This window comes from Peromyscus maniculatus, chromosome 16 (genome assembly GCF_049852395.1).
Source record: "Peromyscus maniculatus bairdii isolate BWxNUB_F1_BW_parent chromosome 16, HU_Pman_BW_mat_3.1, whole genome shotgun sequence".
NCBI classification, from domain to species: domain Eukaryota; kingdom Metazoa; phylum Chordata; class Mammalia; order Rodentia; family Cricetidae; genus Peromyscus; species Peromyscus maniculatus.
Window position 1 is genome coordinate 12687094 of NC_134867.1, and position 24927 is coordinate 12712020.

At 44.3% G+C, this 24927-nt stretch overlaps 1 protein-coding gene across 1 annotated transcript in view; it reads right to left on the reverse strand.

Annotated features, from left to right (window-relative positions):
- Positions 1–5286: 5286 nt before the first annotated feature.
- Ostm1 (osteoclastogenesis associated transmembrane protein 1) overlaps positions 5287–24927 on the reverse strand; it is a 40331-nt gene continuing 20690 nt past the window's right edge. The window contains exons 3-6 of the mRNA XM_006982762.4: positions 23777–23874; positions 12436–12603; positions 10114–10279; positions 5287–7165 (exon numbers count right to left, since the gene is read on the reverse strand). Coding sequence (XP_006982824.1) covers positions 7110–7165; positions 10114–10279; positions 12436–12603; positions 23777–23874 — 488 coding nt within the window. The 3' untranslated portion in view covers positions 5287–7109. The remainder of the gene's footprint in view (positions 7166–10113; positions 10280–12435; positions 12604–23776; positions 23875–24927) is intronic.

A 24927-nucleotide genomic window follows, 5' to 3' on the forward strand; every position in this document is an offset into this window, starting at 1 on the left:
AGCCATGGCTGCCCATCTCCAGTGGGTCCTCCTACACCCATGTGCATCCTGGCAGCATGACACAGACTCACTGGGTTTGGGGCGTAAAAAGAGCAAATGAAGTTGGGAGGGAAAAGTGGGGGAGAGGTAATGGGGGTGGATTTGATCAAAACAGACTAGATACATATATGAGAGTCTCAATTTAAAGGAGTCTATCAGGGCCAGCAAGATGGCTCAGCAGGTAAAGGCACTGGCCACCTGTAGGAGACCAGCTCTGACCTGTCAAAGGGTTCTTGTGGGGAGGAGAGAGGAATGAGGAAGTGTTAGATAGAAATATAGAAGGAGACAATAAGACAGAGACAGAGGATGGCTTCGGGAGGGCCCTGGGTCAATACCCAGTCGCCTCAAGGTTTATTCTAATACACTTTTTATACACTGCCAAGGGGAGAGGCAAAAGACCTCCCCCTTTCAAGATCAAAGCACAATGTACAGCCAAGTATAGACCCTTCAAAACACCTGGTAACCACGCCTGTGGCTAAATTATCCCTGCTGGGTAAAACAAGCTCAGATTCTCTGACCTTGAGTAAAGTCTTACTAGGGAGCCTCTGTGGGCCCCCACAAATTCCCCCTTCTTAATAATATGAAGGTCTCAAGTGAGGGTACAGAGCTTAACTCTGCATCTCTGAATCAGCTTTCTACTAAGAACTTGCAAGTAGCTGGACTAATCATAGTAATACACCTGCTCCTTATGGCTGCTGTACCTCCTAGTAAAGGAGTAGAAGATGATCAAGATGGAATGGCCTTTTAAAATGGGCCTGAGATGACTGCTGCACCAAGCCCCTTTTTAAATCAATAAACTCCTGATATAACCGCATCAAATCTAAGGACTCCGTGGCATTGCCTTACCATGGTTCATTAACATTAACAGGTTAACATCATAATTCTAGTATGATTACTATATACAATTACAATTCTCACAAACTTACACCCAAAAGCAAACTCTTAATAGAACTATTTACACTTCACAAACTTTAGCAAACATCCAAAAGCAATTTCTTAATAGAACTTTTTGCATTTCTTGCTAACAAAACATAGGATATATTAATAAAGGCTAACATTATCCATACAAAGGACAAGAAAATGTTTTTGCGTTTGAGCTGCTCCAGTCCAGCAGCAAAAACTTTATCCCAACTCCTACTCATCAGTACATTTTTTTAAAATTAAATAGACTGAGGAATATAACAACTCCCCCTTACTTTATATTTTTTGAAGCTTTATCTTGAGCCTGGGTAGAAAAAGCAAACTTCTCTATTCCCACACAAAACAAGTTGTGAGTCACCACAGTTGATAAGGTATATATATGCATAAGTGAAAACTGTCCCATTTCTGCAGTCTAAAAAGTTCAAAAGCTAGTTCTAATACCAGTCTTAGTGTTCCACTGAAAGCTCAAAATCAAGGCCTGCCTCGCCAGCTGCCCTGAAGTCTTTGTATAGCTGTCTAAGTCATAATGGATCTGAAGCAAAAGGCTCCAAATATAAAGAAACCCATAGCCAAATATTTGTTACCGTTCTCCTGAATGCAACAACCCAGTTCAAACAAGAGTCTCTGAAACCTCACTCTCAGCTACAGGGGCACTTTGCAGGCAAGTAGCCTTCCTTCCCCTAGGCAATCCACCCCAGGGCGAAGGTGGTAACACCACCACCCTAGCCGGGCTGCTGAGGACTTCTTTGAAAAAGCTCTCCTTGCAGCCAACATGAACCAGGAAGCCATCTCTTAAAGGAGACATGCATTTGTTTGCTGCCAGCAAACAGAAGCTGCACAGCTTTGGCTGCTGTGTCCCGTTTGGCTTTTTTACAATCCTGGTCTGTCTGTGCCTCCATCTCAGGCCGCCAGCCCAGAGACCCCAGTGTCCTGAGCCTCTCAGTAGTCACCTTGCATCACAAGGGCTCAAGGTGCTGCCCTGCTGCTATGAGCTTTGGCTTTCATTCAGCACTGATGCAGCAGGCCGCAGGAATATATTATAGAGACTCTGCTGCATATCAAAGCTATAACCTAAAAAAGTCAAGGAATTTTTCTAGAGGAAGGCCATTTATGAAGGAATATTTGGTGTTATCAGCCTTTAATACACATCAGCTGTCTTCTGCTATGAAATTCTTGTGTGCTCACATACTACTAGGCCATATGGCAAACAGTTAAGCTTCTCGGACTTACTGCTGGTCCACTAGGTAACACCTCTGCAGGGCCTAGGAGACTGGTGGATTATAGATGCACAGCTTTGTTTCTTGTGCAAATGAAGCTCAGATCACCCCTTTCCTTCAGGCCTAGTAGCATTGCTGAGCTACTGACTGAGGACAGCAGGGTTTTTTGCATAACCAGGTGCAGTAAGGACTGGAGCGGGATTCCTGGGCGAAGCAGAGCCACAGGGCAGGAGAGAGGAGAAGAAGGCAGAGTTTCTGTAGATGGTAAGGCAGAATGGCTCAGGCCGAGGAGTGAGGAGCAAGGAAAAGTATTTTGCAGATTGTAGGTGAACTAGATCAGGAGAGGAGAAGAGGGAGGAAAAATGGAGGATGAAAAAACAAGGGATGAGGATGAGGACGAAAGCATAAGAGCGTAGTTAGGACTATGACAGGGCAATAGGTACAGAGAGGAGCTGAATGTGAGGATGGAGCTGAAGCTGTGTAGACAGAATTCTGTCTTAGAGAAACAAAATCAACGGACAAAAGGGCACGGTGTACATAGATTCTTTTTTTTTTTTTGGCGGGGGTTGGTGGTTCGAGACAGGGTTTCTCGGTGTAGCTTTGCGCCTTTCCTGGGACTCACTTGGTAGTCCAGGCTGGCCTCGAACTCATAGAGATCCGCCTGCCTCTGCCTCCCGAGTTCCCTCAGATTAACAGCCCTCCACCTCTCCACCCCCGCCGCCGCCGTGTCTTCCTCAGGACCCTGGAAGGGATTTTCTCAGGGCAGGCAGACCTTGGGAAAATTCCGTTCTGGTTACCTGCTCTCCGCTGCCTTGTTCGCGCGTGAGCGCAGCCCTAACACCGACCCTCAGGGCAGCCCCATGGCTCCGCCTCACCCTGCCGCTGGGAGCTTGGGCAGGCCTGAGTTCTAGCACATCTCCGGCATTCAGCCTGGGCTCTGCCTCATTCAGCAGTTCCGCTGCTGCTGCTGCTGCTGCTGCTGCTGCTGCTGCTGCCTCAGACCCTGTGCTCAAAACCTCCGCTACACTTTCCATGCCTCGGAGCGCCTGCTCCCCGGCCAGCCTGGTGCCCACTTGGTGGGTATCTTTCTCTGGATGCTTTGTCTCTAGCACAGCCACCACGGCACCCTGCGCGCTCGCCCTCCAGCGGCTTGCTCCGCTCTCTGCCCATGCTCTCCCGGGGCATCCCTCACTGGGCTCTGACCCGGGGCCTCTGGCTCCCGGTGACGGACCTGCTCCAGCTGCTGGGGGCCGAAGCCTCTCTCATGGCATCTTTGCTCCCCTGTCAAGGTTGCAGAGCATAGCCTTCGGTCACGTTCTCACAAACACCTTGGCTGACGGTGTTCTTGGCTCCTTCAAAGCAGAAAGCACACAGACCCTTGCTGCTCCTGCTGGCTCTTTGGGGGGCCTGCTGCCTGCGAGGAAACGATGCCCCTCGGGTCTCATCGGTGCCGATGCTAGGCAGCCGCTGCTCTCCCTGCTTGCAGTGGGGGCTTCTGAAGCTGCTGCTTGTTCTCTGACTGCTAAGTCTGCAGCGGCGGCTCGGTCCCGGACACCGCTTTCTATGTCTTAGGTCCCACACTCGAGAAATTCTATTCTACCCTAAGTTACTGTCTATTAAGCCCTCATAATATACCTATACCTAAAGCCTGTATTTCTCAGACCTAACTTAGAGAGAGAGAGAGAGAGAGAGAGAGAGAGAGAGAGAGAGAGAGAGAGAGAGAGAGAGAGAGAGAGAGACTTGCTGCAGCCTAACTTTAATTCCTCTGGCTATTTTTAAAATATCTTTAAACAGATGTCAACTATTACTCTGTTCTATATTTACAATTTTACTCCCCAAAAAGAAAATTACTGCACTCCAATTAATTTTTGAGCAAGCCCACTTAACGTGTGGTGTTCCTTCTCTTTACCCTCCATAACCAAGTTCCACGTTCAGGTGCCATTATATAGAAGATCAGCTCCCACCTGTCTGTGGAAGGGGTCTTGAGGGGAGGAGACAGGAATGAGGAAATATCCGATAGAAATAGATAGATTAGATTAGATTAGATAGATTGATTAGATAGAAATAGATGTAGACCGAGAGAAAAGACAGAGACACAGGATAGCTTTGGAGGGCCCCGGGTCAATCAATACCCAGTCGTCTCAAGGTTTATTCTAATGGGCTTTTTAGACCTTCCCCTTTCAAGATCAAAGCACAATGTACAGCCAAATGTGGACCCTTCAAAACACCTGGTAACCATGCCCAAGACCAAATCATCCCATTATTCAGCCCTGCTGGGTAAAACAAGCTCAGATTCTCTGACCTGAGTGAGGTCTTACTAGGGAGCCTCTGTGGGCCCCCACAGCCACCACACCTGATGCCTGACTTCAATCACCAAGACTCACATGGTAGAAGAAAAACTACAAGTTGTCCTCCAGCCTACATGCATGCTGCGGCCATACATGCATGCTGCAGCCCTACATGCATGCTGCAGCCCTACATGCATGTTGCAGCATGCATCCCTCCCACTCCCCCAAAATAGATTTTTTAAAGTATATTAAGAATTTTTAAAAAATCAAAGTACAGCACTTCCATGAAACACGGGAAAATACTGGCTATAACAACATTAACATTTGCCAACTAAATTCTCGGGTTATTCGTTGATTTAGAGCTGTGCTCCAGGGCTAGAGTAGAGCTTGGTGATAGAATGCTTGCTCGACACACACAAGGCTCAAGCTCAACCTTCATCTGCCATGACACTGACTTTAGAGAGTGTTTTCAGAAAAATGTTATTTTTACCTCTCAAATCCAGCACCAAAAATTCCAAAATAAGGTATACTTTATCTACAGTAAAATTATTAATTAGATAAGCAACAAAACTCAAAACTAGAAAAGCTAAGGAGTGATGTTCTATCTCAAGTTGTTTACGTGAATTAAGAATCCAATTTCAGTTGGCTGTAGTGGCGCACGCCTTCAATACCAGTGCTCGGGAGACAGAGGCAGGCGGGTCTCTGTGAGTTCAAGGCCTGGCTACAGAGTGAGTTCCAGAGCAGCCAGGGCTACACAGTGAGACCCTGCCTCAATGATAATAATAAATTAAGAGAATAAAAATTCAATCACAGCAACACAATTTCCTTGTTATTTCCTTTATTGTAAAGCATAAGAAAAAAGGTTTTCTTGTGCATACACATAACCCTATGTGCTCAGTATTCAGAACTATGTACGTTTTTCATGACCACAATACAAAATTCTTCTGCACTTCAGTAGAGCTCTTAACATAAATTTTTCAAATCTATTTCTGATGCAACTTCTAGAGAGCAAAGACCTTAGGAGAAAAACAGCAAAGGCTGAATTGTCAAAGTGCTCATTAGCTTTTTATTCAAAAGCAATGGTTTATACAGCAGTAGTGAAAGGTGCTCAAGGACTCACTACTCACAATTCAAATCCGTTACTCTGCTAAGTTTGCACATGTAAACTGGTTCTATCTGCATTAATGACGATTGCTTTCAAAGGCCCTCAACCACGTGACCTTAGTTAGTAACAGCAGCAGGAACAGTGTCAGCACATTTAAGTGGATCACAGCAGCCCAGAAGAGCTGGGACAGCGTCATCTGATTGTCACACACCCAAGGGTGAGCCTGCTCTCACATTCTGCATGTGTGGTAAAAATATAAAAACATGAAACAACTCCTGTCTTTTTCTGGAGTGTACTACAGTCTGTGAAGGACTCACATTTCCTTAAGCAGTCAGACAGAGGAGCCTCCTTATTTACAACCTTTAAAACAAAGCCTGTTCCTACCAAGAAACAAAGAATTAACAAACAAAATCTTCAGCTCTTATATCCTGAGAAATAAAACTGAATGATCCTGAAATGAAACATTGTTTTAAAGGTTGCTGAAAATATTCCAAGCAGACCTTGCTTTCTGACAGGGGAAGGTGTAATTTCATTTTCGGTCATATCCCTTTCATCCTTTACATAATTGGAGGGACATCACCTTAACTGAAGCGCTTCCTGCGTGAGACTGTCATCCAATTCACCTCCAGTATAAACCAGGCAGCGCCTTTCTCTGTGAGCATCCACTCAGGCCCCCGCCCACTCCCTGAACTCCTGTATTCCTCCTTCATCTCTCCCCAGCTCTCCAAATATTCCAAGATGAAATTTTCATTAAAAACCACAATTTAAACACAGTGTGACACACCTGTGCTACATTTCATTCAAAGAGTAAGTTGTGGGTTGCCAAATAATTTAGTGAAATTCACAATGCAAATCCACAGCATAAAATGAATCCATCTTGTCCTGAGGCTAATAAAGCAGTCCAGTGATTTTAAATTACTTAGGGAATAAAGGCAAAAATAAGATGTAAAATACTATTTATAAAAGTCAAGTAAGAAAACCCGTTACCATAAATCTTTTAACAAAGATAAATGTATAATGTGGCTCATCGCTTCTGAAAATTGTTAAGGAGGCTTGTAATTAGTGGTTTCAAAAATGACTTAAGGGAAACTAGAGAGTACATTATTTTAATGTATGATATATTAAATATTTATATATGTACATAAACAATAATAATGCAGTGGGAAGTCATTTAAGTTACTCCTTGGGCCTGCTCCCATTTGGCAAGTCTCTTTCTATCTTGAGGTCGGTGATCCACGACTACTGTGTAAATGCTTGTGTTTGTGTACTTGTGTCAATGAGGAGACATCAGAAGTGTCAAGTAGTCGTGTGCCTGCAAAAATAAAGTCCTCAATGGTTACTCTATGCACATACCTGAAAATATGTAACATTGCTATGCTTGGAAATTAAAAATACAGGAAAGGAAAATCTGAAAACTGTCATTCAGAATAAATTATAAATCTGTAACCCTGGCATTTCATAAGAAGGTGATTTGTCAGATCCTGGTTCATCTTCTTCCTGACTCACGCGATGTGAGGCCGAGTCCCCATTTTGCTGGTTTCAGGTGGCATTTTCTTGAATGTTGGCAAAACTGGTACTTGACTTGAGACGTTTGGCTGGGGAGACACAAGTGCTGTGTTTCAACTCAGATGCTTTCACGGGCTTATCCAGTGCCTACACAAACCACTGTAGCTGTCTATTTATTGGCTGAATCTGCCTTGATCCAATTTCCTTAGAATTAAACCTAACGTGTTTTTTTTTTTCCTTTATGAACAGCATAAAATTAAGCCAAGTAGAAGTTACTCATGACTTTGTTAAAAGCAGGACCAAATAAAACAAGCATTCACACCTTGAGCACTACAATCTTAAATATGTAGATAAAGACTAACAGTACAAGTCCAAGCTAGAAATCCAACTCTAAATACCCCTTAAAAGACAGAATGTGTCTATTAAGCTTCCACAGCAGACATGTTTAATCGTGAAGCCTGAGGAATTTCTCCTAAGATCTAGAACAAAACAACCACCACTTATTGAATACCAGACACTAATATAATGAGTACAAAACGGTGAGACGAGCAAAGGGGAATACATATACAGAAAGAAGGAACATTTCCTCTACTTTCAGATAAAAAAAATTCTTTTTTCAAGCAGGGCACATAGTATGAGTCTGCCAACCCAGGACTTAGGAGACTAAGGCTTGAGGACCGTGGGCTTAAAGCCGGCCAGGACTACATACCAAGTTCCAGGCTAGCCTCTGCTACACAGTGAAGCCCTCAAACATGCATGCAAACACTTTTTGGGGGGGACTAGGGAACTAGCTCAGTGGTAAAGAGTATTCAGTACCCAGCACCCAACAAGAACAGCACCAAAACTCCACCATTGTGTGTGTGTGTGTGTGTGTCTGAAAATGTCACAACAAAATGCCTTATTTTATATAATTAATACTATATGCTAATAAATGAGGCTAAAATTCAGTAAAAAGAATTCGCTAGCTTAAAAAAGAAATGATTTACAAAGAAAACTGAGTTGTGTTTCACACATACAAGCATAAACATACACACCATTAACAAAATACGTAACAACCAGGTATGATTACGATGCTTGTGGGACTGAGCCACTAGTTCAAAACAGAATCGTGGCTGCCTGGCTTAGGTAAGGGGTTTTCAACAGCTGAGTGCAAAGGCTTCTCGTGGTGAAAACCCCACAGTGCACAGAGGGAGTCCCTCGCCCCGGGATCTGAGCATTGAGGGCCTTGAAGGTCTGCGGCCCAAGAGCAGGGCTGCAGCAGGGCCTGGCGCCTCTGTTCCTGTGCCCTGCTTAAGCCCTGCACGTAAGTCTCATGCCAAAGACATGCACCACAGCCCAAGCGTGGCTTCCTGGACCAGGGGGCAGTTTTAAGTGCACTAAGCCTTTGGTGGGTTTGGAAGGCAGATGAAATCAGTCGTTTTTGTTTTGGCTTGGTTTCTACTCACTTTACTAAAAACTGCTTTCTTACTAATTATCAAATTACTTAATAAACTGGCAAGGTCGTAAGACCAGGAAACCCAAGTACCTGAAACTTGCTGGTCTCTCTAGTCTGGCTGGCAGATCCCCACATCCTCTAAACTCCTACCCAAAAGGTGGATCACCTATCAGTGTTCCAATGGCCGCGACTCCGAGGCCGACTCACTCTGGGATGCAATCACACTGAGTGCCTCCACCCCTGCACATGCCGCCGTAATGATCCGGTTAGGGCCGGCACACTCTGAGGCACACACTGCGCCTTCTTCCTGTACCGAATTCCCTTCCGGTGCACTTTGATTGACAGTCAGTAACTGCTTATTGAACTAATTTTCCTTAATGCCTAAGGAAAAGTACGGGAGCCAGGCACCGTGGGGCAGACCTGCAATCCCAGTATTTGGGAAGCTGAGGCAGGGGGACTGCCATGAGTTCCAGGTCAGCCTGGGTGCTCTCTCCCTCCATGCCCCCCATCTGCTCTGCTCTGCTTCTCTTACTATGGTTTCTCTATTCTCTCTCCCCTGCTGTCGCCCTGCTCTCTCAGCTAGCCCTGGCCATGGCTACTTCTTTCTCTCCCTGCTCTCGACTCTTCCAGAGGCCTCTGGCTGTTCTCTCTCTCACGTCTACAATAAAAACCGTCCCCTCAACCACACCATGGAACTTCATGTCGTCAGGCTATGTAGGGAGGAGGGAAAAGGAAAGAGGGAGGAGGCTGAAAAGCAGGGAGGGGAGAGGAAACGTCTGTGAGCGTCAGCGTCTGGACTCTGTCCTCACAGTAGCGCTGTTTGGGGGGGGGGTTGTCCTGTATGGTCGCCCCCACCCTTCTTCCTTTTCCTCTTTTTTGTTGTTTGTTTGCTTGGGTTTGTGTGTGTGTGTGTGTGTATTGTTTGTTTTTGAGACAGGGTTGAACTGTGACGCTGTGGCTGGCTTAGGGCTTGTTCTGCAGACCAGGCTGGCTTAGACCGCAACGATCCGCCTGCCTCTGCCTCCTGAAAGCAGCACTGCCTGACATTATGTGACCCAGTGTTTTCTTTCCATAACGAATTTCACAGGAATAGTATTTTGAGGCACGATACTAACATTAAATGGACTGCCATATTCTTCGTTCAACAAACGTTTGTGAGCACTCACTGTGGCCAGGCAATTTCTAGACATTGGTGATATGGTGGTAAACAAGGAAAAAATTCTTGTTCTGATGAACTTTACAAACCACTCAAGGGAGACAGATCTATCAGGTGGAACAAGTAAATGAAAGTTGAGTAACCTAAATTATTCAGCTCACACTAGATGGTTGACTACCATTAAAGAGGGACCACACAGGGCCGGCGAGGCGGCTGGGCAGGGAAGGAAGCTGCCACACTGCTTCTGAAACGGGCCGTGCATTTGTTTCCTACTTTAGGTGCTGAATGTGGAGCACAGCGATGTGTGCACACAGGTAAGCAACGCGTGCCCACAGCGACATGTGTGCACAGGGACGCGCACAGGTAAGTGCTTTCCCACTGTGCCCCTAAGCCGTTCGAGTACGGGCTGCTAGCTGACTAGATGACTGATGCAGAAAGGAACTTACGGAGAATGAGCTTGCGTTTCTTTTGCTCCGAGTGAAGAAAGCTACTAAGGTAGAAGACGACGGGCAGGAAGAGGATGAACACAGAGACAGCCACCACAGACACCGTGTCACTGCAGGTGACCGAGCAGTTGAAGGTGCGACTCCACAGCTTCCGAGTGATGTTCATCTGGAAAAATGCATATTAGGTTAGTATTTGATATTACACTCGTCTTTAATATATATATATATATATATATATATATATATATATTTATTTCCAGCTTTTAAAACAGCCTTAAAAAAAATCTACTGATAATTGGGAACAATTTCTTCTGCCAGGGAAAAAAGCTGGTTTACAATTAGTTGCTGTATAAATTTATAACCACACAAAAACATATCGTCATATTCTAAACACATAATAATTACCAAGACATGCTAGAACGTCAATCATTTTATCTCCCAGAGAATGTACAGTTGTAAAAATAGAGTTAAGATTCTGTTTCCTTGTTTGAAGTTTATTTATTACTGAGAGCCTGCTGTTAACCAAGTACCACCCTAGGACAGAGATAGAAGAACCCAAAGCCCTATTAGGAGCAGCGCGTTAAGTGGTTTTTACTATCCTGGTTCTGTTTTCTCTAAGCTGGTTTGATAATCACTCTTATTGTTAACAAGAAAGCTTAGCGACTTTGACCTTGAGTTCTCGACTAAGAGCCAATGATTTGTTTTCCTGAATAACTAATTCTCAGGCATCATATTGCCCAGGGGGCACGACTGCCACCTAGTGGTGCTCTGTGAAAAAACAAGCTATATACTGGGGAAAAGCTCCCCATCCCCCAACATTCACTCTCTCCACAGGTTTACAAAAGGAGCACTAAATGCCGTCCTGGGCATGTGGCACATGCCTGTAATTCCAGTACTAAGGACATGAGGCAGGAGGATCACTTCAAGTTCAAGGCTGGTCTGGGCTTCATAATGAGACTTCTTTGTAAAAGAAAGTGCATGTGCACACACATACTATGCTGTTCATTGTACTACCTACTAAAGGATGAATTAAGAAACACTAGATCAAACCGGGCGGCGGTGGTAGTGATGATGCACGCCTTTAATCCCTGCACTCAGGAAGCAGAGGCAGGCAGATCTGTGAGTTTGAGGCCAGCCTGGTCTACAAAAGTGAGTTCTAGGACAGCCCAGACTGTTACACAAAGAAACCTTGTCTTGAAAAACAAAAAACAAAAAAAAAAAAAAACAAAAAAAACAAAAAAAAGAAAGAAAAAAGAAAAAAGAAAAAGAAAGAAAGAAAGAAAAGAAAGAGAGAGAGAGAGAGAGAGAGAGAGAGAGAGAGAGAGAGAGAGAAGACACACTTGGTCCTTGTCCTCATGTGGCTTATATTTCAGTGAGGAGACAGACCACTGTAAGATGAATTGCTAAATGGTCTTATTAATAAAAAAAAAAACCCGAAGCCATATACTGAGGTTAAAACTGAGAGATCTGGGGAATAGGAGAAGCCACAGCTAACCTTACCTCACCAACTCCTTAGCTTCCAAAGAGACCCACTTCCTGTATACCCACGCCTATATGCCTTTCTGTTCTGCCTCTCCCTTCCTCTCTCTGCCCAGCTACATCCTTTTCTCTTTCTGCCCAGCTCTATCACTTCCTGCCTGTCTGTACAGACCTCCAGACCTCTATAGTTAACTAGTGTTGGGATTAAAGGTGTGTGTCACCACACCTGACTCTGTTCCCAGTGTGGCCTTGAACTCACAGAGATTCAGATGAATCTCTGCCTCTCAAATGCTGGGATTAAAGGCATGTGCTATCACTGCCTGACCTCTATGTTTAATATAGTGGCTGGCTTTGTCCTCTAATTCTCAGATAAGCTTTACTGGGGTACACAATTAAAATGTCACCGCAGACCATGAGTAAATGTTTTCATACACACACACACACACACACATACACACACACACACACACACACACATATATAAATTAATTCAATAAGAGAATAAGATCCTCTGAAAACATGGTAGTAAGATGTAAACCTCTTTAATCAGCACCAGCTGGATAAGGAACTGAAATGTAAGCACACAATACCACACTCCTGAAAACCACACCCACTTTCTCCTTTAAAATCAAAACATGCCAAATTAACTCATCCATGAGGAGCCTGGTTACTGTCCATCCTGGTCCGATACAGACCCATAACACCTCACTGCTCCATAACTCCTGCAGGGCCTTCTGGCTGAAGATGCCATCTGCATATTCCAGTGCACCCCCAAAGAAAGGAGACCACAAAAGCGCATCCAATAACTGCACATACGAACCACGCCAGAAGTCAAGTACTCACTGCGTCTTCCACATCAATGCACAAGTGCGTCCCGGGCTCAGCCTTACTCTCTAGCCCGTTCATTTTCTGCATTTCACTGTACAGGGCGCTCAGCATTTTGTATGCATCGTTACAGTTCTTGCACACTTCAGAGTAATTCTTCGGTGGGAGAAGACTGTATGTGCGCCCCTAAAATGACAAAGGCAGATGTAAGACACGTGGTACACATTGGACACGGCTTCTCTGTATGTCAACAACCATTTGACACCCTCTGTGGACACGGTTTCTCTGCATGTCAACCATTTGACCTCCCCCCCCAAGCCCAGATAGAAGACAATATGGTGTGTTAAGGTACTGGACTGAACCCAGAAATACACCCACACAGCCACAGGCACCAGGCAGACAACAGTACACCCTGGGGAAAGATGGCCTCCTGAACAACGGTACAGGGAAACTGGATATCCACGTGTCAAGACTGAAACCAGATCCCTAGCCTCACCATGATGTGGGGCGTTTACCCACCACCCCCACAGCTTCCCAGAGTTTTCTTGAGTGCGAGCAGCAGGAAATATTAGATAGAAGGATTTATAGCGGAGAATCTTGCGGAGATAAACAGATAGAAAATAAAGGATAGCCTCGAGAGGGCCTGGAACCTATTCCAACGGGCCCGGACTGTCTCTGGTCCAGGGTTTTTATAGAGACGCCAAGGGGTGGAGCAAAAGACCTCCTCCCCCAGCACAGCCAAGTGCAGGCCATCTCAGACACCTGCACTCAGGCCCATGGTCCTGATCATCCTCTATTCGGACCTGCTGGGTAAAGCCACGAGGAACCCCAGAACGGGCTCCCACAGGTCCCCCCTTCTTAATATATAAAAAAATAACTATTAATGGCTTACAGCAATCTCCATAGCTGTTACACCTCCCAGTATGGGAGTAGAGGATGATATAGATGGCATTTCTCTTTTGAATTAGGTCCAAGGTGACCACAGCAGTCTTAGCTGCCTCAAGCCCTTTCTAAACCAAAACTCTTAAGGCGACTACAAACTTAAAGAATCCCTTAGCTTCATCATTACCATTAACAGGTTAACATAAATATTGCTATACATAGTCACAATTCTCTCAATCTTACAACTCAAAGCAAACTCTTAACAGAACCATTAGAATTAGCATATATGGTGCTATATATAGTTAACAATTTTCTCCGTCTTACAACTTTAACTCAGTCATTTTTCTTGTTAACAGAATATAGGAAAAACTTCGATGTATTCACATCAAACTTAAACATTTCCTCAATTCCACAAAGCCAGGGTGCATTAATATCAATAGGTTTCTGCGAACATAATTCAATCTCATAGCTCCTCCTTTTCTTTATAATTTTTAAGCAAAATCTCAAGCCTAGTTAGAAAACCCAAACTTTTCTGTTTAAACAGTTCCATTTGTAACACAAAATCAGTTCCATAAGTAATTCCATTTTTACATAAACAGTTCCACAAAACAATTCATAAATCTCCAATTAATAAAGCATATATGCATACACAAAATTGCATCTTGATTCTAAGTAGAAATACATTTCTTCATTTAAACAGTTCCATTTTTTAATTTTTTTTTTTTTTTTTTTTTTTTTTTTTTTTTGGTTTTTTTTTTGAGACAGGGTTTCTCTGTGTAGCTGTGCGCCTTTCCTGGAGCTCACTTGGTAGCCCAGGCTGGCCTCGAACTCACAAAGATCCGCCTGCCTCTGCCTCCCGAGTGCTGGGATTAAAGGCGTGCGCCACCACGCCCGGCCTAAACAGTTCCATTTTTAACCCAATTCCAGAAAACTGTTCCTAGGTCATTACTATAAGTAAGCTCAAAATTGTCCCATTGCAATGAAATCTCTATTGTTCGTTTCATTTAAGTACCAAAATTCAAATGATAAATATTGGTACTAGCCTTCCAAATTTGAAGAAATCCATAACCAAAATGTTTTTGTAATTTTATCTCATTTTAAGTTCAAAAAGTTCAAACAAGAAATAAATTCCGGTATCAGGCTTTCACTTCCAAATATGAAGAGACGTTTTTCAACCAAAACTTTTTGCAGTTAATTTTTGTTCAAACAAGCGTCTCTGCAACTTTTGTTCTCAAAGACAGACCTTTTTAGTTATAGTAATATTTTAAACCGCACCGTTTTTGCTGTTAGCTCAGGTTTTTCTGTGCTGTGTTGATATTCCACGGATCTCAGCTGCGGATGCCTTGTGCTGGTTCTGGCGTCCGCCATTCTTAGCTTCTTAGTGGCTTCTGGAGCTTTTGAAACCATTCAGACTGCCTACCTTGCAGTCTACTAGGACACTATCTCCTGTGTCTCAGGTGTTTTCACCATATACATTAATAGACTCACACTTAACATTTACACTTTACAAACCCACATAACATGTGCTTAAGCATAAACTCATTCAACATTTACACATTTTTACAAACTCACATATAACATATTAACATCTACTTATTTATACTTTAAGGAAACTATAGAACTACTTTAGCAAATATATTTCTTATTAATTCTTATATACTTATATTCATTCCATCTTATTTCTTATTTAAACTTACATTTACAACTAGCGTCTTACAAGCTTATTACTACATGTCTTAAGACTACCTTAGATACTTCTTACAAGCTTATATTCTTAAGGGAACTCTATAGATCTATTTTACAAACTTATATAGGCTACCATTAGCATATATCTAACTTAGCAAACACCTAAAGATTTCTTAACACAGATATAACAAGACAGAATTTTTACAAACTCATATCTTATTTTCGTCTTTCTACTTTTTACTCTTTTTTTTTTTTTTTTTTTTTTTTTTTTTTTTTTTTTTTTTGGTTTTTCGAGACAGGGTTTCTCTGTGTAGCTTTGCGCCTTTCCTGGAACTCACTTGGTAGCCCAGGCTGGCCTCGAACTCACAGAGATCCGCCTGGCTCTGCCTCCCGAGTGCTGGGATTAAAGGCGCTACTTTTTACTCTTAATTATCACCATCTCTATTAGAAAGATTCTCTTAATTAACTAGACAGGAAGTACGTACATCATTTCTAAAGTTTACAGTTTATAGTTAGCTTTGTTATAAAGCACTGGGATTTAGTGAGTGTTGTCATTATAGAGTTGTGATACTTGTTGCTAGGGGATTGTAACATTCTCCGGACAAAGCCACACCCCAAAGTTGCCAGTTCTCTCAGCCGTTCCCGACCGGCAGAGATGCACTGTCAGCGGTAGATGGTTTTTAACTAGAGGCTGTCCCTTCACCCAAATTCATAATAGTTCCCCTAAGAACTTCAACTCAAACAAACATTTCTATCACAGCAGTACTTTTGGTTTGTTCTACTGAAAAACTTCACTTCACACTGAAGGTGAAATTACCATATTTAGCTGCTGTAAAGCTCTTCACCAAAAACTGCACAGCTATTAGGTGGTATTTTAAGGATTTTTAAGTGACTTGTTTGCTCTTATAGGTAGCTTTTTTGTCATCCAATTACCGTAAAAACTTTGCACAGCTATTAGGGTAAATAAGGCATTTTACCAACAGAGCCCCAAACTGCGAAGCGCCTAGTTCTGTACCCTTTCAAATTTTCACTGGAATTGACACTTAAACTCTTAGACGATTTTTCCTCCTTATTCTTAAAAAAGCTGTATTTTAAGTTTACCATGAACGTATTTTCGAGCTGACAAAAGTGTTTCAGGGCAATGTCGCCATCTTTAGCAGAAAAACTACCTTTCCCAGAATGCATTTCCCTTATATCAGTCCATAATAATATCAGTCCCATATCAGTCCCTTATATCATTTCCCATATTTCTTTTCGGGTCTGAGAGTCAACTGGCTCTCTTTTACCAGACTTGCTTACAAATTCTTGCCCGGGAGGTTTGAACAAAGTTTTTTGGCTTTTGCAAAGGGAGATTTGAACAAGCACTTTACATTTTCAGCTATGGCACATTGGGAGGTTTCTATTCTCTTGGCTTTAACAGGTGTTTCAACTTCATCAGACACTGGCCCCCAAATCAGAACCACACCTGCCTCGTTAGCTGGCATTGAGGCTGGCATTTCTGATAGCAACTTTCCTCAGGGTTTGTGTTTGTTTTAGCCAGTCAGTGAAAAACAAGATCATGTACAACAGAGCTTTTCCATAGCTCCTTCAGAGATTTTCTCCCACTGATTTTATTCTCATTTTGCTTGTTCCTTCCCCCCCAGATGCAGAGCTTCAGCTATCTGTCTTCTGTCTGCAGCTCTGTACCTCTGCTAGCTGCCTTTGGAGGTAGGGGCTTTCTTTCTCCCCCTGAATCTGCCTCAAATTCTAGCAGCTTTGTCAGGTCATATTTTCTGGGGAGGATTATGTCCCTTCTCTGTTTCTTCAGAGTCTTTCTCCCAGACAGTTCCCAGTTTGGTCTCAGTTTATCCCCTCTACCCCAGAAACGGTTTCCGACACTACAGCGGCGGCTTTCCCTGCTACTGAAGGTAGGGGCTTTTTGTCTGTTTCTGTTTTTGGGGTCTGTGTGGTTTTCGTACAGACTGAAAATCTAACAAGGGAGGTTTTTGCCATTTCTAAACTCCCATTAGGACAGGTGCTTTGCCTCATCAGGCCTTCACCTGGCCTAGTCCCCCAGTGGGTTGTGTTTGCTTGTCTGGGTGCTCAGGACAGAGCTTATGCCAGAGGCAATCACCCCTCAGGGCTACACTCCCTTCATCTCATCGGGAGTCAGTTGAAACAAAGCTTTTCTCAAAGAGGTGCTTTCTCTGACAGAAAAGAAAGCTTTACTCCTGGATAGGTCTGTTCTGCCCTGGCTGGGCTCTTTCCCCAGACAGCGTTCTGACTCGGCAGCACAACTGCTTCAGACACAGTTCAGCTTTACTGTTTTCCCAGAAAGGTCCTTTCTCTGATAGGAAAGCTTTTTCTCAGATTTCTTTTTGTAGTTGTGGACCTATCAACCCGGGACTTCTAGGAAAGCGCACAACTGTGCCGTTCCCATAGGCTTTAGCTTGCTTTGTTCATTAGCAATCTTCCCCTGGGTCCTGCACCTTCCTGCTTCATCTCTGTGCTCCAGGAAGTTTACAACTGCAGGAACCCTAGTATCCCCGAAATGCACTCCAACTCAGAGATGCTGGCCAGCCGCCTCTGGGTTTTTGGTCAGAAGCGAGGATACAATGCTAACAGTTTGTATTGCTTCAGGGGAATCTTGGCATTAGGACGATTAGGAGCACCTTTCCATTCTGAAACGCTCACTCAGAAACAAAGCACTTGATGCCTCAGCTTGGCTGTAACTGAAAAGCTTGGCTTTTTGCTTTTCTCAGGTAAAGTTTCCTGCCCTTTCAGGCTCTCTGTAGCTCTTTACCCACACTCTCCCCAAGCTTTTCCCTCAGGATATTCTGACCCACTGTCTTTTACTAGCTTGAAGAGACAGAGCTTAGAAGAGGTTTTTAGAAACTTGCTCCTGCCTCCTGCATTGCAGGGAGGATTGTTAAAGCTTGAAAGAACTTAGAGAGGTTTTGCTGTCTTAAGTTTGTTGTTTTCCCTTACAGCTAATCACAGGTGGTCCCCATACTAATATCTTCAGGTGATTCTAATTTTTGTCCTCTCTCAGAAGGACAAATTTAGTTTTTCAGTTTAAGAGAGCTTTTGAGAAAGATTAAGGCTTTTTAGAGAGATTTTTTCCCCAAAAATTTTCCAAGAAGAGCTTTTAGTTTAAAGGTTTTTTTTCCCCAGGAGAAAGACCAACTTTTCCCAAAACTTCCCAACTTTAAACTTTGACTTCTTACACCCCCATTTTTGCCTCAGGGAGAAATTACTTTCTCCTGCTGCTTGGACTTGGCATTTCAGCTGTCCCCAGGTCAAAAGCTTCCATAGGAAACTTTTTCTTCCCCATGAGCTCAAAGAAGAGCTTTTTTACTACCCGTAAAGCCCAAAGAAAGATTTTTTCCCCAGTTTGCATTCATAGCCCCCAAAGCTAGAAAATTGGAGTTTTTCTGTCTAGTTGCCTTACTTATTTTTTCCTACACAATCTTACACTTCTAAGTTTTTCCTAACTATATTACTACCCTATATCTTATACTTATCACAGATAGAAATTGAGAAAGGGATAGAAGATAGAAAATTTTGACAGAAGAGAATTTCGCTGCAGCATCGGACATCCTTCCAGTCCGCTTTCCTTTTCTCTCGAGGATAAAACCCCTGCCTCACCAAAAATATATATATATAAAAATATATATATATTCCATAACACCGGCATGCCTTTCCACTGGCAGGGCTGACTCAGAACTTTCACCAAAAACTCTGTAATAAAACTATTATTTTCCTTTATCTTTAGTCCCTATTACTTTGTCTTTAGTCCCTGTTCATTTGTCTTTAGTCCCCCCTTTTTTGTCCCTTTTTTCTTTAGTCCCTTTTTTCCCCTTTCTTTGGTCCCTTTTTTTCTTTAGTCCCTGTTCACGGCGCCATTCTGTGGGGCGTTTACCCACCACCCCCACAGCTTCCCAGAGTTTTCTTGAGTGCGAGCAGCAGGAAATATTAGATAGAAGGATTTATAGCGGAGAATCTTGCGGAGATAAACAGATAGAAAATAAAGGATAGCCTCGAGAGGGCCTGGAACCTATTCCAACGGGCCCGGACTGTCTCTGGTCCAGGGTTTTTATAGAGACGCCAAGGGGTGGAGCAAATGACCTCCTCCCCCAGCACAGCCAAGTGCAGACCATCTCAGACACCTGCACTCAGGCCCGTGGTCCTGATCATCCTCTATTCGGACCTGCTGGGTAAAGCCACGAGGAACCCCAGAACGGGCTCCCACACCATGACAAAGGTCAACTAATGGATCAAAGACCTTAATTCCAGACCTGAAACTTGAAAACTACTAGAGGAGGACGTGCAGAAAACACAAAGCTATAGAACTAGGCAATGAATCCAGCTGATGGCTGTGGTGTGTGTGTGTGTGTGTGTGTGTGTGTGTGTGTGTGTGTGTGTGTGTGCGTGCGCGCTTGCCTTTAAGCCTGATGACCCAAGTACAGTCCTTGGAATCCACATGCAAGTTGTCCTCTGACTTCCCCATCATCCCAAGTAAATATATGAAAAAAGTTCTTAAAAAAAAAAAAAAAAAGAAAGGAAGGAAGAAAGGAAGAAAAAAAAAGATGCCAGGCAGTGGTGGTGCACACCTTTAATCCCAATGCTTGGGAGGCAGAGGCAGGTGGATCTCTGTGAGTTCCAGGCCAGCCTGGGCTACAGAGTGAGTTCCAGGACAGCTAGGACTGTTACACAGAAAGACTCTGTCTTGAAAAGAAAAACAAAAACAAAACTCTTTAACAGCTCAGGAATGAGCAGGAATTCACAAATGCAGCTGCACGAGACTGCAAAGGTGAGAGAGAATTCTGGAAAGTTAGACGTGACCTACAGAATGGGAGGAACTCTGGCACTGTTCCCTAGAGAAGGCAAGAAATACATACAGAACCAAATCACCGAACTCGAAAGGAACTAATAATCCGATCAACAAATTGGCAAATGAATTGACAGGTCTCAAAAGAAATACAAGTGGCAATAAATACAGAAGACGTGGCCATCAGGCAAATGAGAATCAAAGTCACTCCTCCACGAAGTCAGAACGCTAGCTGCCGGTCAGCCCCTGGGCCTCATATACCCGCCGCCGCCACCGGCTTTCCTGGTCACTCAACAAGTTACCTCTGCCTCCCTCTCTCTTCTCTGACATGCTTTCCCTTACACCCTAGGCTTCGCCAGCACCTTAGGCTTCCTTCTGCTTTCTCGAAAGCCTCCCTTCCTCCCTCCCTGCCATGTGACTGCTGGGCCACCATGAGTCTGATGCCACAGTTTAAACGGCACAGCTCTCTTCCCTCCCCTCACAGAGATCCGCCTGCCTCTGCCGCCACGTCCCAGCTGGATGAATATATACATGATCTGAACGTAAAGGGGAATAATTTTGGAAGAGGTAGAGGACCAACAGGAGGTGGAAGAGAGACGAGGAAGGTCATAGGATATGTGAACACGATCAAAGCACAGTTTATATACATGGAAGAAAATAAAAATGTCATAATAAAACCCATTAGTGTATACAATTAATAGATATTAATGACAAGGAAGCGAAGAAACGCACAAAAGTTGCTGTGAACCCTGAGGAGGAAATCGTGATGGGCTGTGATGATGGGGCGTGGGGTGAGGGGTGGGGGTGTTACTAGACCACCTGGGCGATGAGTCCTAGGGATTTGAGGGCACAAGGCAAGGGTTTCTAGAACTTTCTAGGAGACCTGGAATGTGGGCACAAAGCAAAGGTCTCTAGAACTTTCTAAGGTGTCTCTTAATTTTGAAACCCACTGCCAGGCCTCTGGTGAAGGCTGAAGAGGATGATGGGGTCATCGGCAGCTCATGCACCAAATTACTGGCAGCTAAACAGCAACCTTCCCAAGTTACCTCATCGTCGTCAACATTTGTACTTAATTATCCTATTCTTTCCAAATAAAATTCGTCCCTGCTCAACTTCACACAGCCTAAACAGCATCATCGTTCATCTGAATGAAACTGGACTCTTCTTATGGGAGGGATACGATCCCACTCAACCCTCCTCAACTCCTGACCCAGACCTTCCTAGTGAATGAAAGGGGATGCTTATCCTGCAGTAAGGGCATGTGTGTGCACACAGGTGTGTGTGTGTGTGTGTGTGTGTGTGTGTGTGTGTGTGTGTGTGTGTGAGAGAGAGAGAGAGAGAGAGAGAGAGAGAGAGAGAGAGAGAGAGATGACAGAAAAGCTCCATGCCAGCAAACCTCAAGTTCTGCCTTCTAGGCAGACACCTGTCCTTTCTAGAATACAATGACCTTTGCTCTCTATTCTCTTTATTCTTTACTATGCAGCATGAACAAAGGGCATCCACTGAGCATGGGGATGAAAGAGAAAAGGAGAAATCGGAGCACCTGAACCTACAATGTGACCTTCACCATTTAGGTGACCAACTATGTCTCCCCTTAAACTCCTACAAGAAAGAGCGCATTGAAGGCTTTCCACGGAACGATTGTGCATTGGCCAAAACCACAAACCTAGCAGAATCATGGTGGTAGTGGTGGTAGTGTTGTTCCTTTTACTAAAATTTAAAACGCACATACTTTTGGTCTGGCATTCCACTCCTAGGAATGCACTGAACTGAACACATTCTTCTAAGAACTCACCGTGATGTGCAAAAGGCCATGAGTGGCGGTTATTTCTAACAGTCAGACACTAGAGCGAACAAGGAGGGGCTAATTAAATACATGGTAGCACAGGCGCACACTGGACACCGCATGGCTGCTGAAACGGGGGCGGGAGTGGGTGCTGGAAGATGGAGGGCGATGGCACGTGTGTGGGCTTTTGAGGATCTTCCCTCTGGCCCAGCGAGATGAGGCTGAAGCCAAAAACACTGCACATGGGCCCACTTCAGCTCAGGAAGCCCGACCATACCCACAGCACCCCAGGGAAGGTGCTAGACCCTTCAGCCCACAACTACCCACAGACCAGAGGCACGGGACGTGGCCGTCTGCAGGGCACCCTTTCAACTCTGCCCTGGGACAGGCGGTGATTGGAGAGGAGCCGCCCGCTACCCCTCGCTGCCCCGAGGTGGCGCTAGCGCAGCACGTGACCCCTGACCAACCCCATGCTGAAAGCTGCCATGGCAGCCTGTCCCCACGTCTTTCCGCTGCTCCCCCTCCCACGGGCCACACTACCCCATAAAACACTGGACTGTGCACTCTTCTAGTCTCATGGCTTTAAGTGGGACTGTCAGATGATGCCCGAGCTGGCAGCCCCGCCCCACCTCACTGTTAGCATCATCAGCTTGGGTGTCTGATGGGAGCAGAGGAACATCGTGTTTTACATGTCCAGAACAGAATTCTTTTTGTAAAAATGTACCATATTTATTGATGATGGTTTTATATGTGCGTGTGCATACGTGTGCGAGAGTGCACAGGCACACACTTGCTGTGGCGTGTAAGGGGTGGTCAGAGGGCAGCCTGTCGGAGTGGGTTCCTTCCCTCCACCACGTGGGTCCTAAGATTTAACTCAAGCCACCCGAATTGACAGCCAGCATCCTTACCCCTGGAGCCGTCTCTCCGGCCCCAAGCAGAATCCTCCTCCAAGGCCCTTCCTGTGTCTCCCTGGGCCTCACATCACACAAGTCCCTTTATCCTAGAGCCTCTGTGTCCTCCTTTCAGTAAGGACTTCTGACAACAGGGGGACATGGTGTGAAATTATGTGGAAACCTCTGAAGAATCTCTGCTCTCACTGAATGAACCAGTGCCTAACACCTGCCAGTTCTGGAATATTTACCCGAGACTTCGTTGTTTTTTTTTTTTTTTGATTAAAAATTACTCCAATTTTAAAAAGGAATGTTTTTCAAAACTTATTTTGTGTGCATGGGTGTTTTCTGAACGTATGTATGTGCACCACGTGTGTGCCTGATGTCTACAGAAGCCAGACGACATTCAGTTCCCCGTGGAACTGCAGTTATAGACGGCTGTGAACTGCCATGTGGGTGCTGGGAATTGAACCCAGGTCCTCCAGCCCCTATTGTCTTTTTTTTTTTTAAATGATTTATTTTATTTGTATGAGTGTTTTGTCTGCATGTATATGTATGTGCATCACACATGTGTATGTGCATCACACATGCACCTGGTACCCAAGGAAGTCAGAAGAGGGTGCCAGATGCTCTGGAACTGGAGTTACAGATGGTAGTTAGCTACCAGGTAAGTGTTGGGACTCACTTGAACCCAGGTCCTCAGATACAGCAACCAGTGCTCCTAACCTCTGAGCCATTTCTCCTGTCTTTTAAGAGTTATTATTATTGTTTTGTTTTGTTTTTCGAGACAGGGGTTCTCTCTGTAACAGACATGGCTGTCCTGGAACTCACCTGCCTCTGCCTCCTGAGAGCTGGGATTAAAGGTGTGTGCTTACCACACCTGGCATTTTTTTTTAAACCACTGAGCCATCTCTCCAACCCCCAGCCCTTTATTTCCTTTCCTCTCTCTCTCTCTCTCTCTCTCTCTCTCTCTCTCTCTCTCTCTCTCTCTCTCTCTCTCTCTCTCTTTCTGTCTTTCTTAAAGACAGTCTCACAGTGTAGCCCCGGCTGGCCTGGGGCTGGCTTTGTAGAGCTGCAGCCTTGAACTCCTGGAGAGTCGCTTGCCTCTCTGCCTGTCTGCCCACTGCTCTCTGAATGCTACCACACTTGGTCCTGAGCTGTAGGAGTATTTCCAAGTGGAAAAAAAATCTAAGAGTAGAAATAAAGGTTCAACAATTCCTTTATGAGTCCAAATAAATTTCAAAATTGAACGCTGTAAAAGTTAGAATTACAGATTCTTATTTGCATTAAGTTTCTATAACTTACCTGAAGGTTATGTTCAAAGCAGGCCAACGTCTTGTTGAACAGACTGAGGAAATACTCCGTGTTATTTGACAAGTCTTCACCGTTGCTGGTTAAGCAATCTGTAAAGACAATGAAGCAGACAAGCCCCCGGGGACATTAGGGGTCGTCCTCAGACTGCTTGCTGTCCCTTACCTTTCAGTGACTCTCGCCTTGCCCTCCAGTTTGTTTCTTATACAAACAAGCACAAAATCCTCCACACAACAGACGTTTCCAAATACACAAGGCTTTTTAGTGCTTTTAGTTTCCAAACTTGTTTTTTAAAACTTTTCGTAAAAGTCTTAAAATTGCACACTCTCTTCTTACAAAAGCAACTAAACTAAAAGCTGACTTTTAATGGAGAACGGTCAGTGAGAGCCCAGCTCCCAGTGCTCAGTCCTGCTACTCTGATGTAAAACCTTTTTACCTTGCTTTAACTCTGCCTGGATCCTCGTCTTTTTACCTAGGTGTCCCACTCAGTGGCTCTGGTCTCTTCTCACCTCACCCACTGTCCCATCAGGACAGCCTTTTTCATTTATTCTTCTGAATTTCATGAGCTGGGAGCTCAGAGAAACAGGCTGGTGAGAATTGTGTCTAAAAACCCGATACAGATTCCTAGTCTGGAAAAAACCACAGAAGGGTTTTGTGTGGTTTTGCAGATTCTTTTATCTGTGGCGCTCCTCCACAGCCCTTGCTTAGCATGAACTCAGGTTCCTCTGTTTCCTCCACTTCCTGTGACGCCATGTAGAATGTTTCTCATGACATTTATTTATTTGTTTGTTTGTTTGTTTTGTGTGCATGTTCATGCCACAGGGCTGGAAGACAATTTCCTGGAATTGGTTCTCTTCGTCCTTGATGTGGGTTCTAGAGGTCAAACTCAGGCCTGCCAAGCAGCTTTACCCACTGAGTCAATGGCCCGGCTTAACATCCCAGAACTGGAGCAGGCCATTTCTGTCTCTCTTCCTTGAATCGTGACTCTCTACCCTCCACATGCCCACAAACATTTCATCTGCTTCCTATACTCCAACTCTGCTTTTAAAACATGACAGAAAAATTTCTAACTTATGATGAAAGGACTTGAATGACATTCATTACTTTCTGATTTCAGGGTCATGAAACAGCCCTGTAGACGCCCA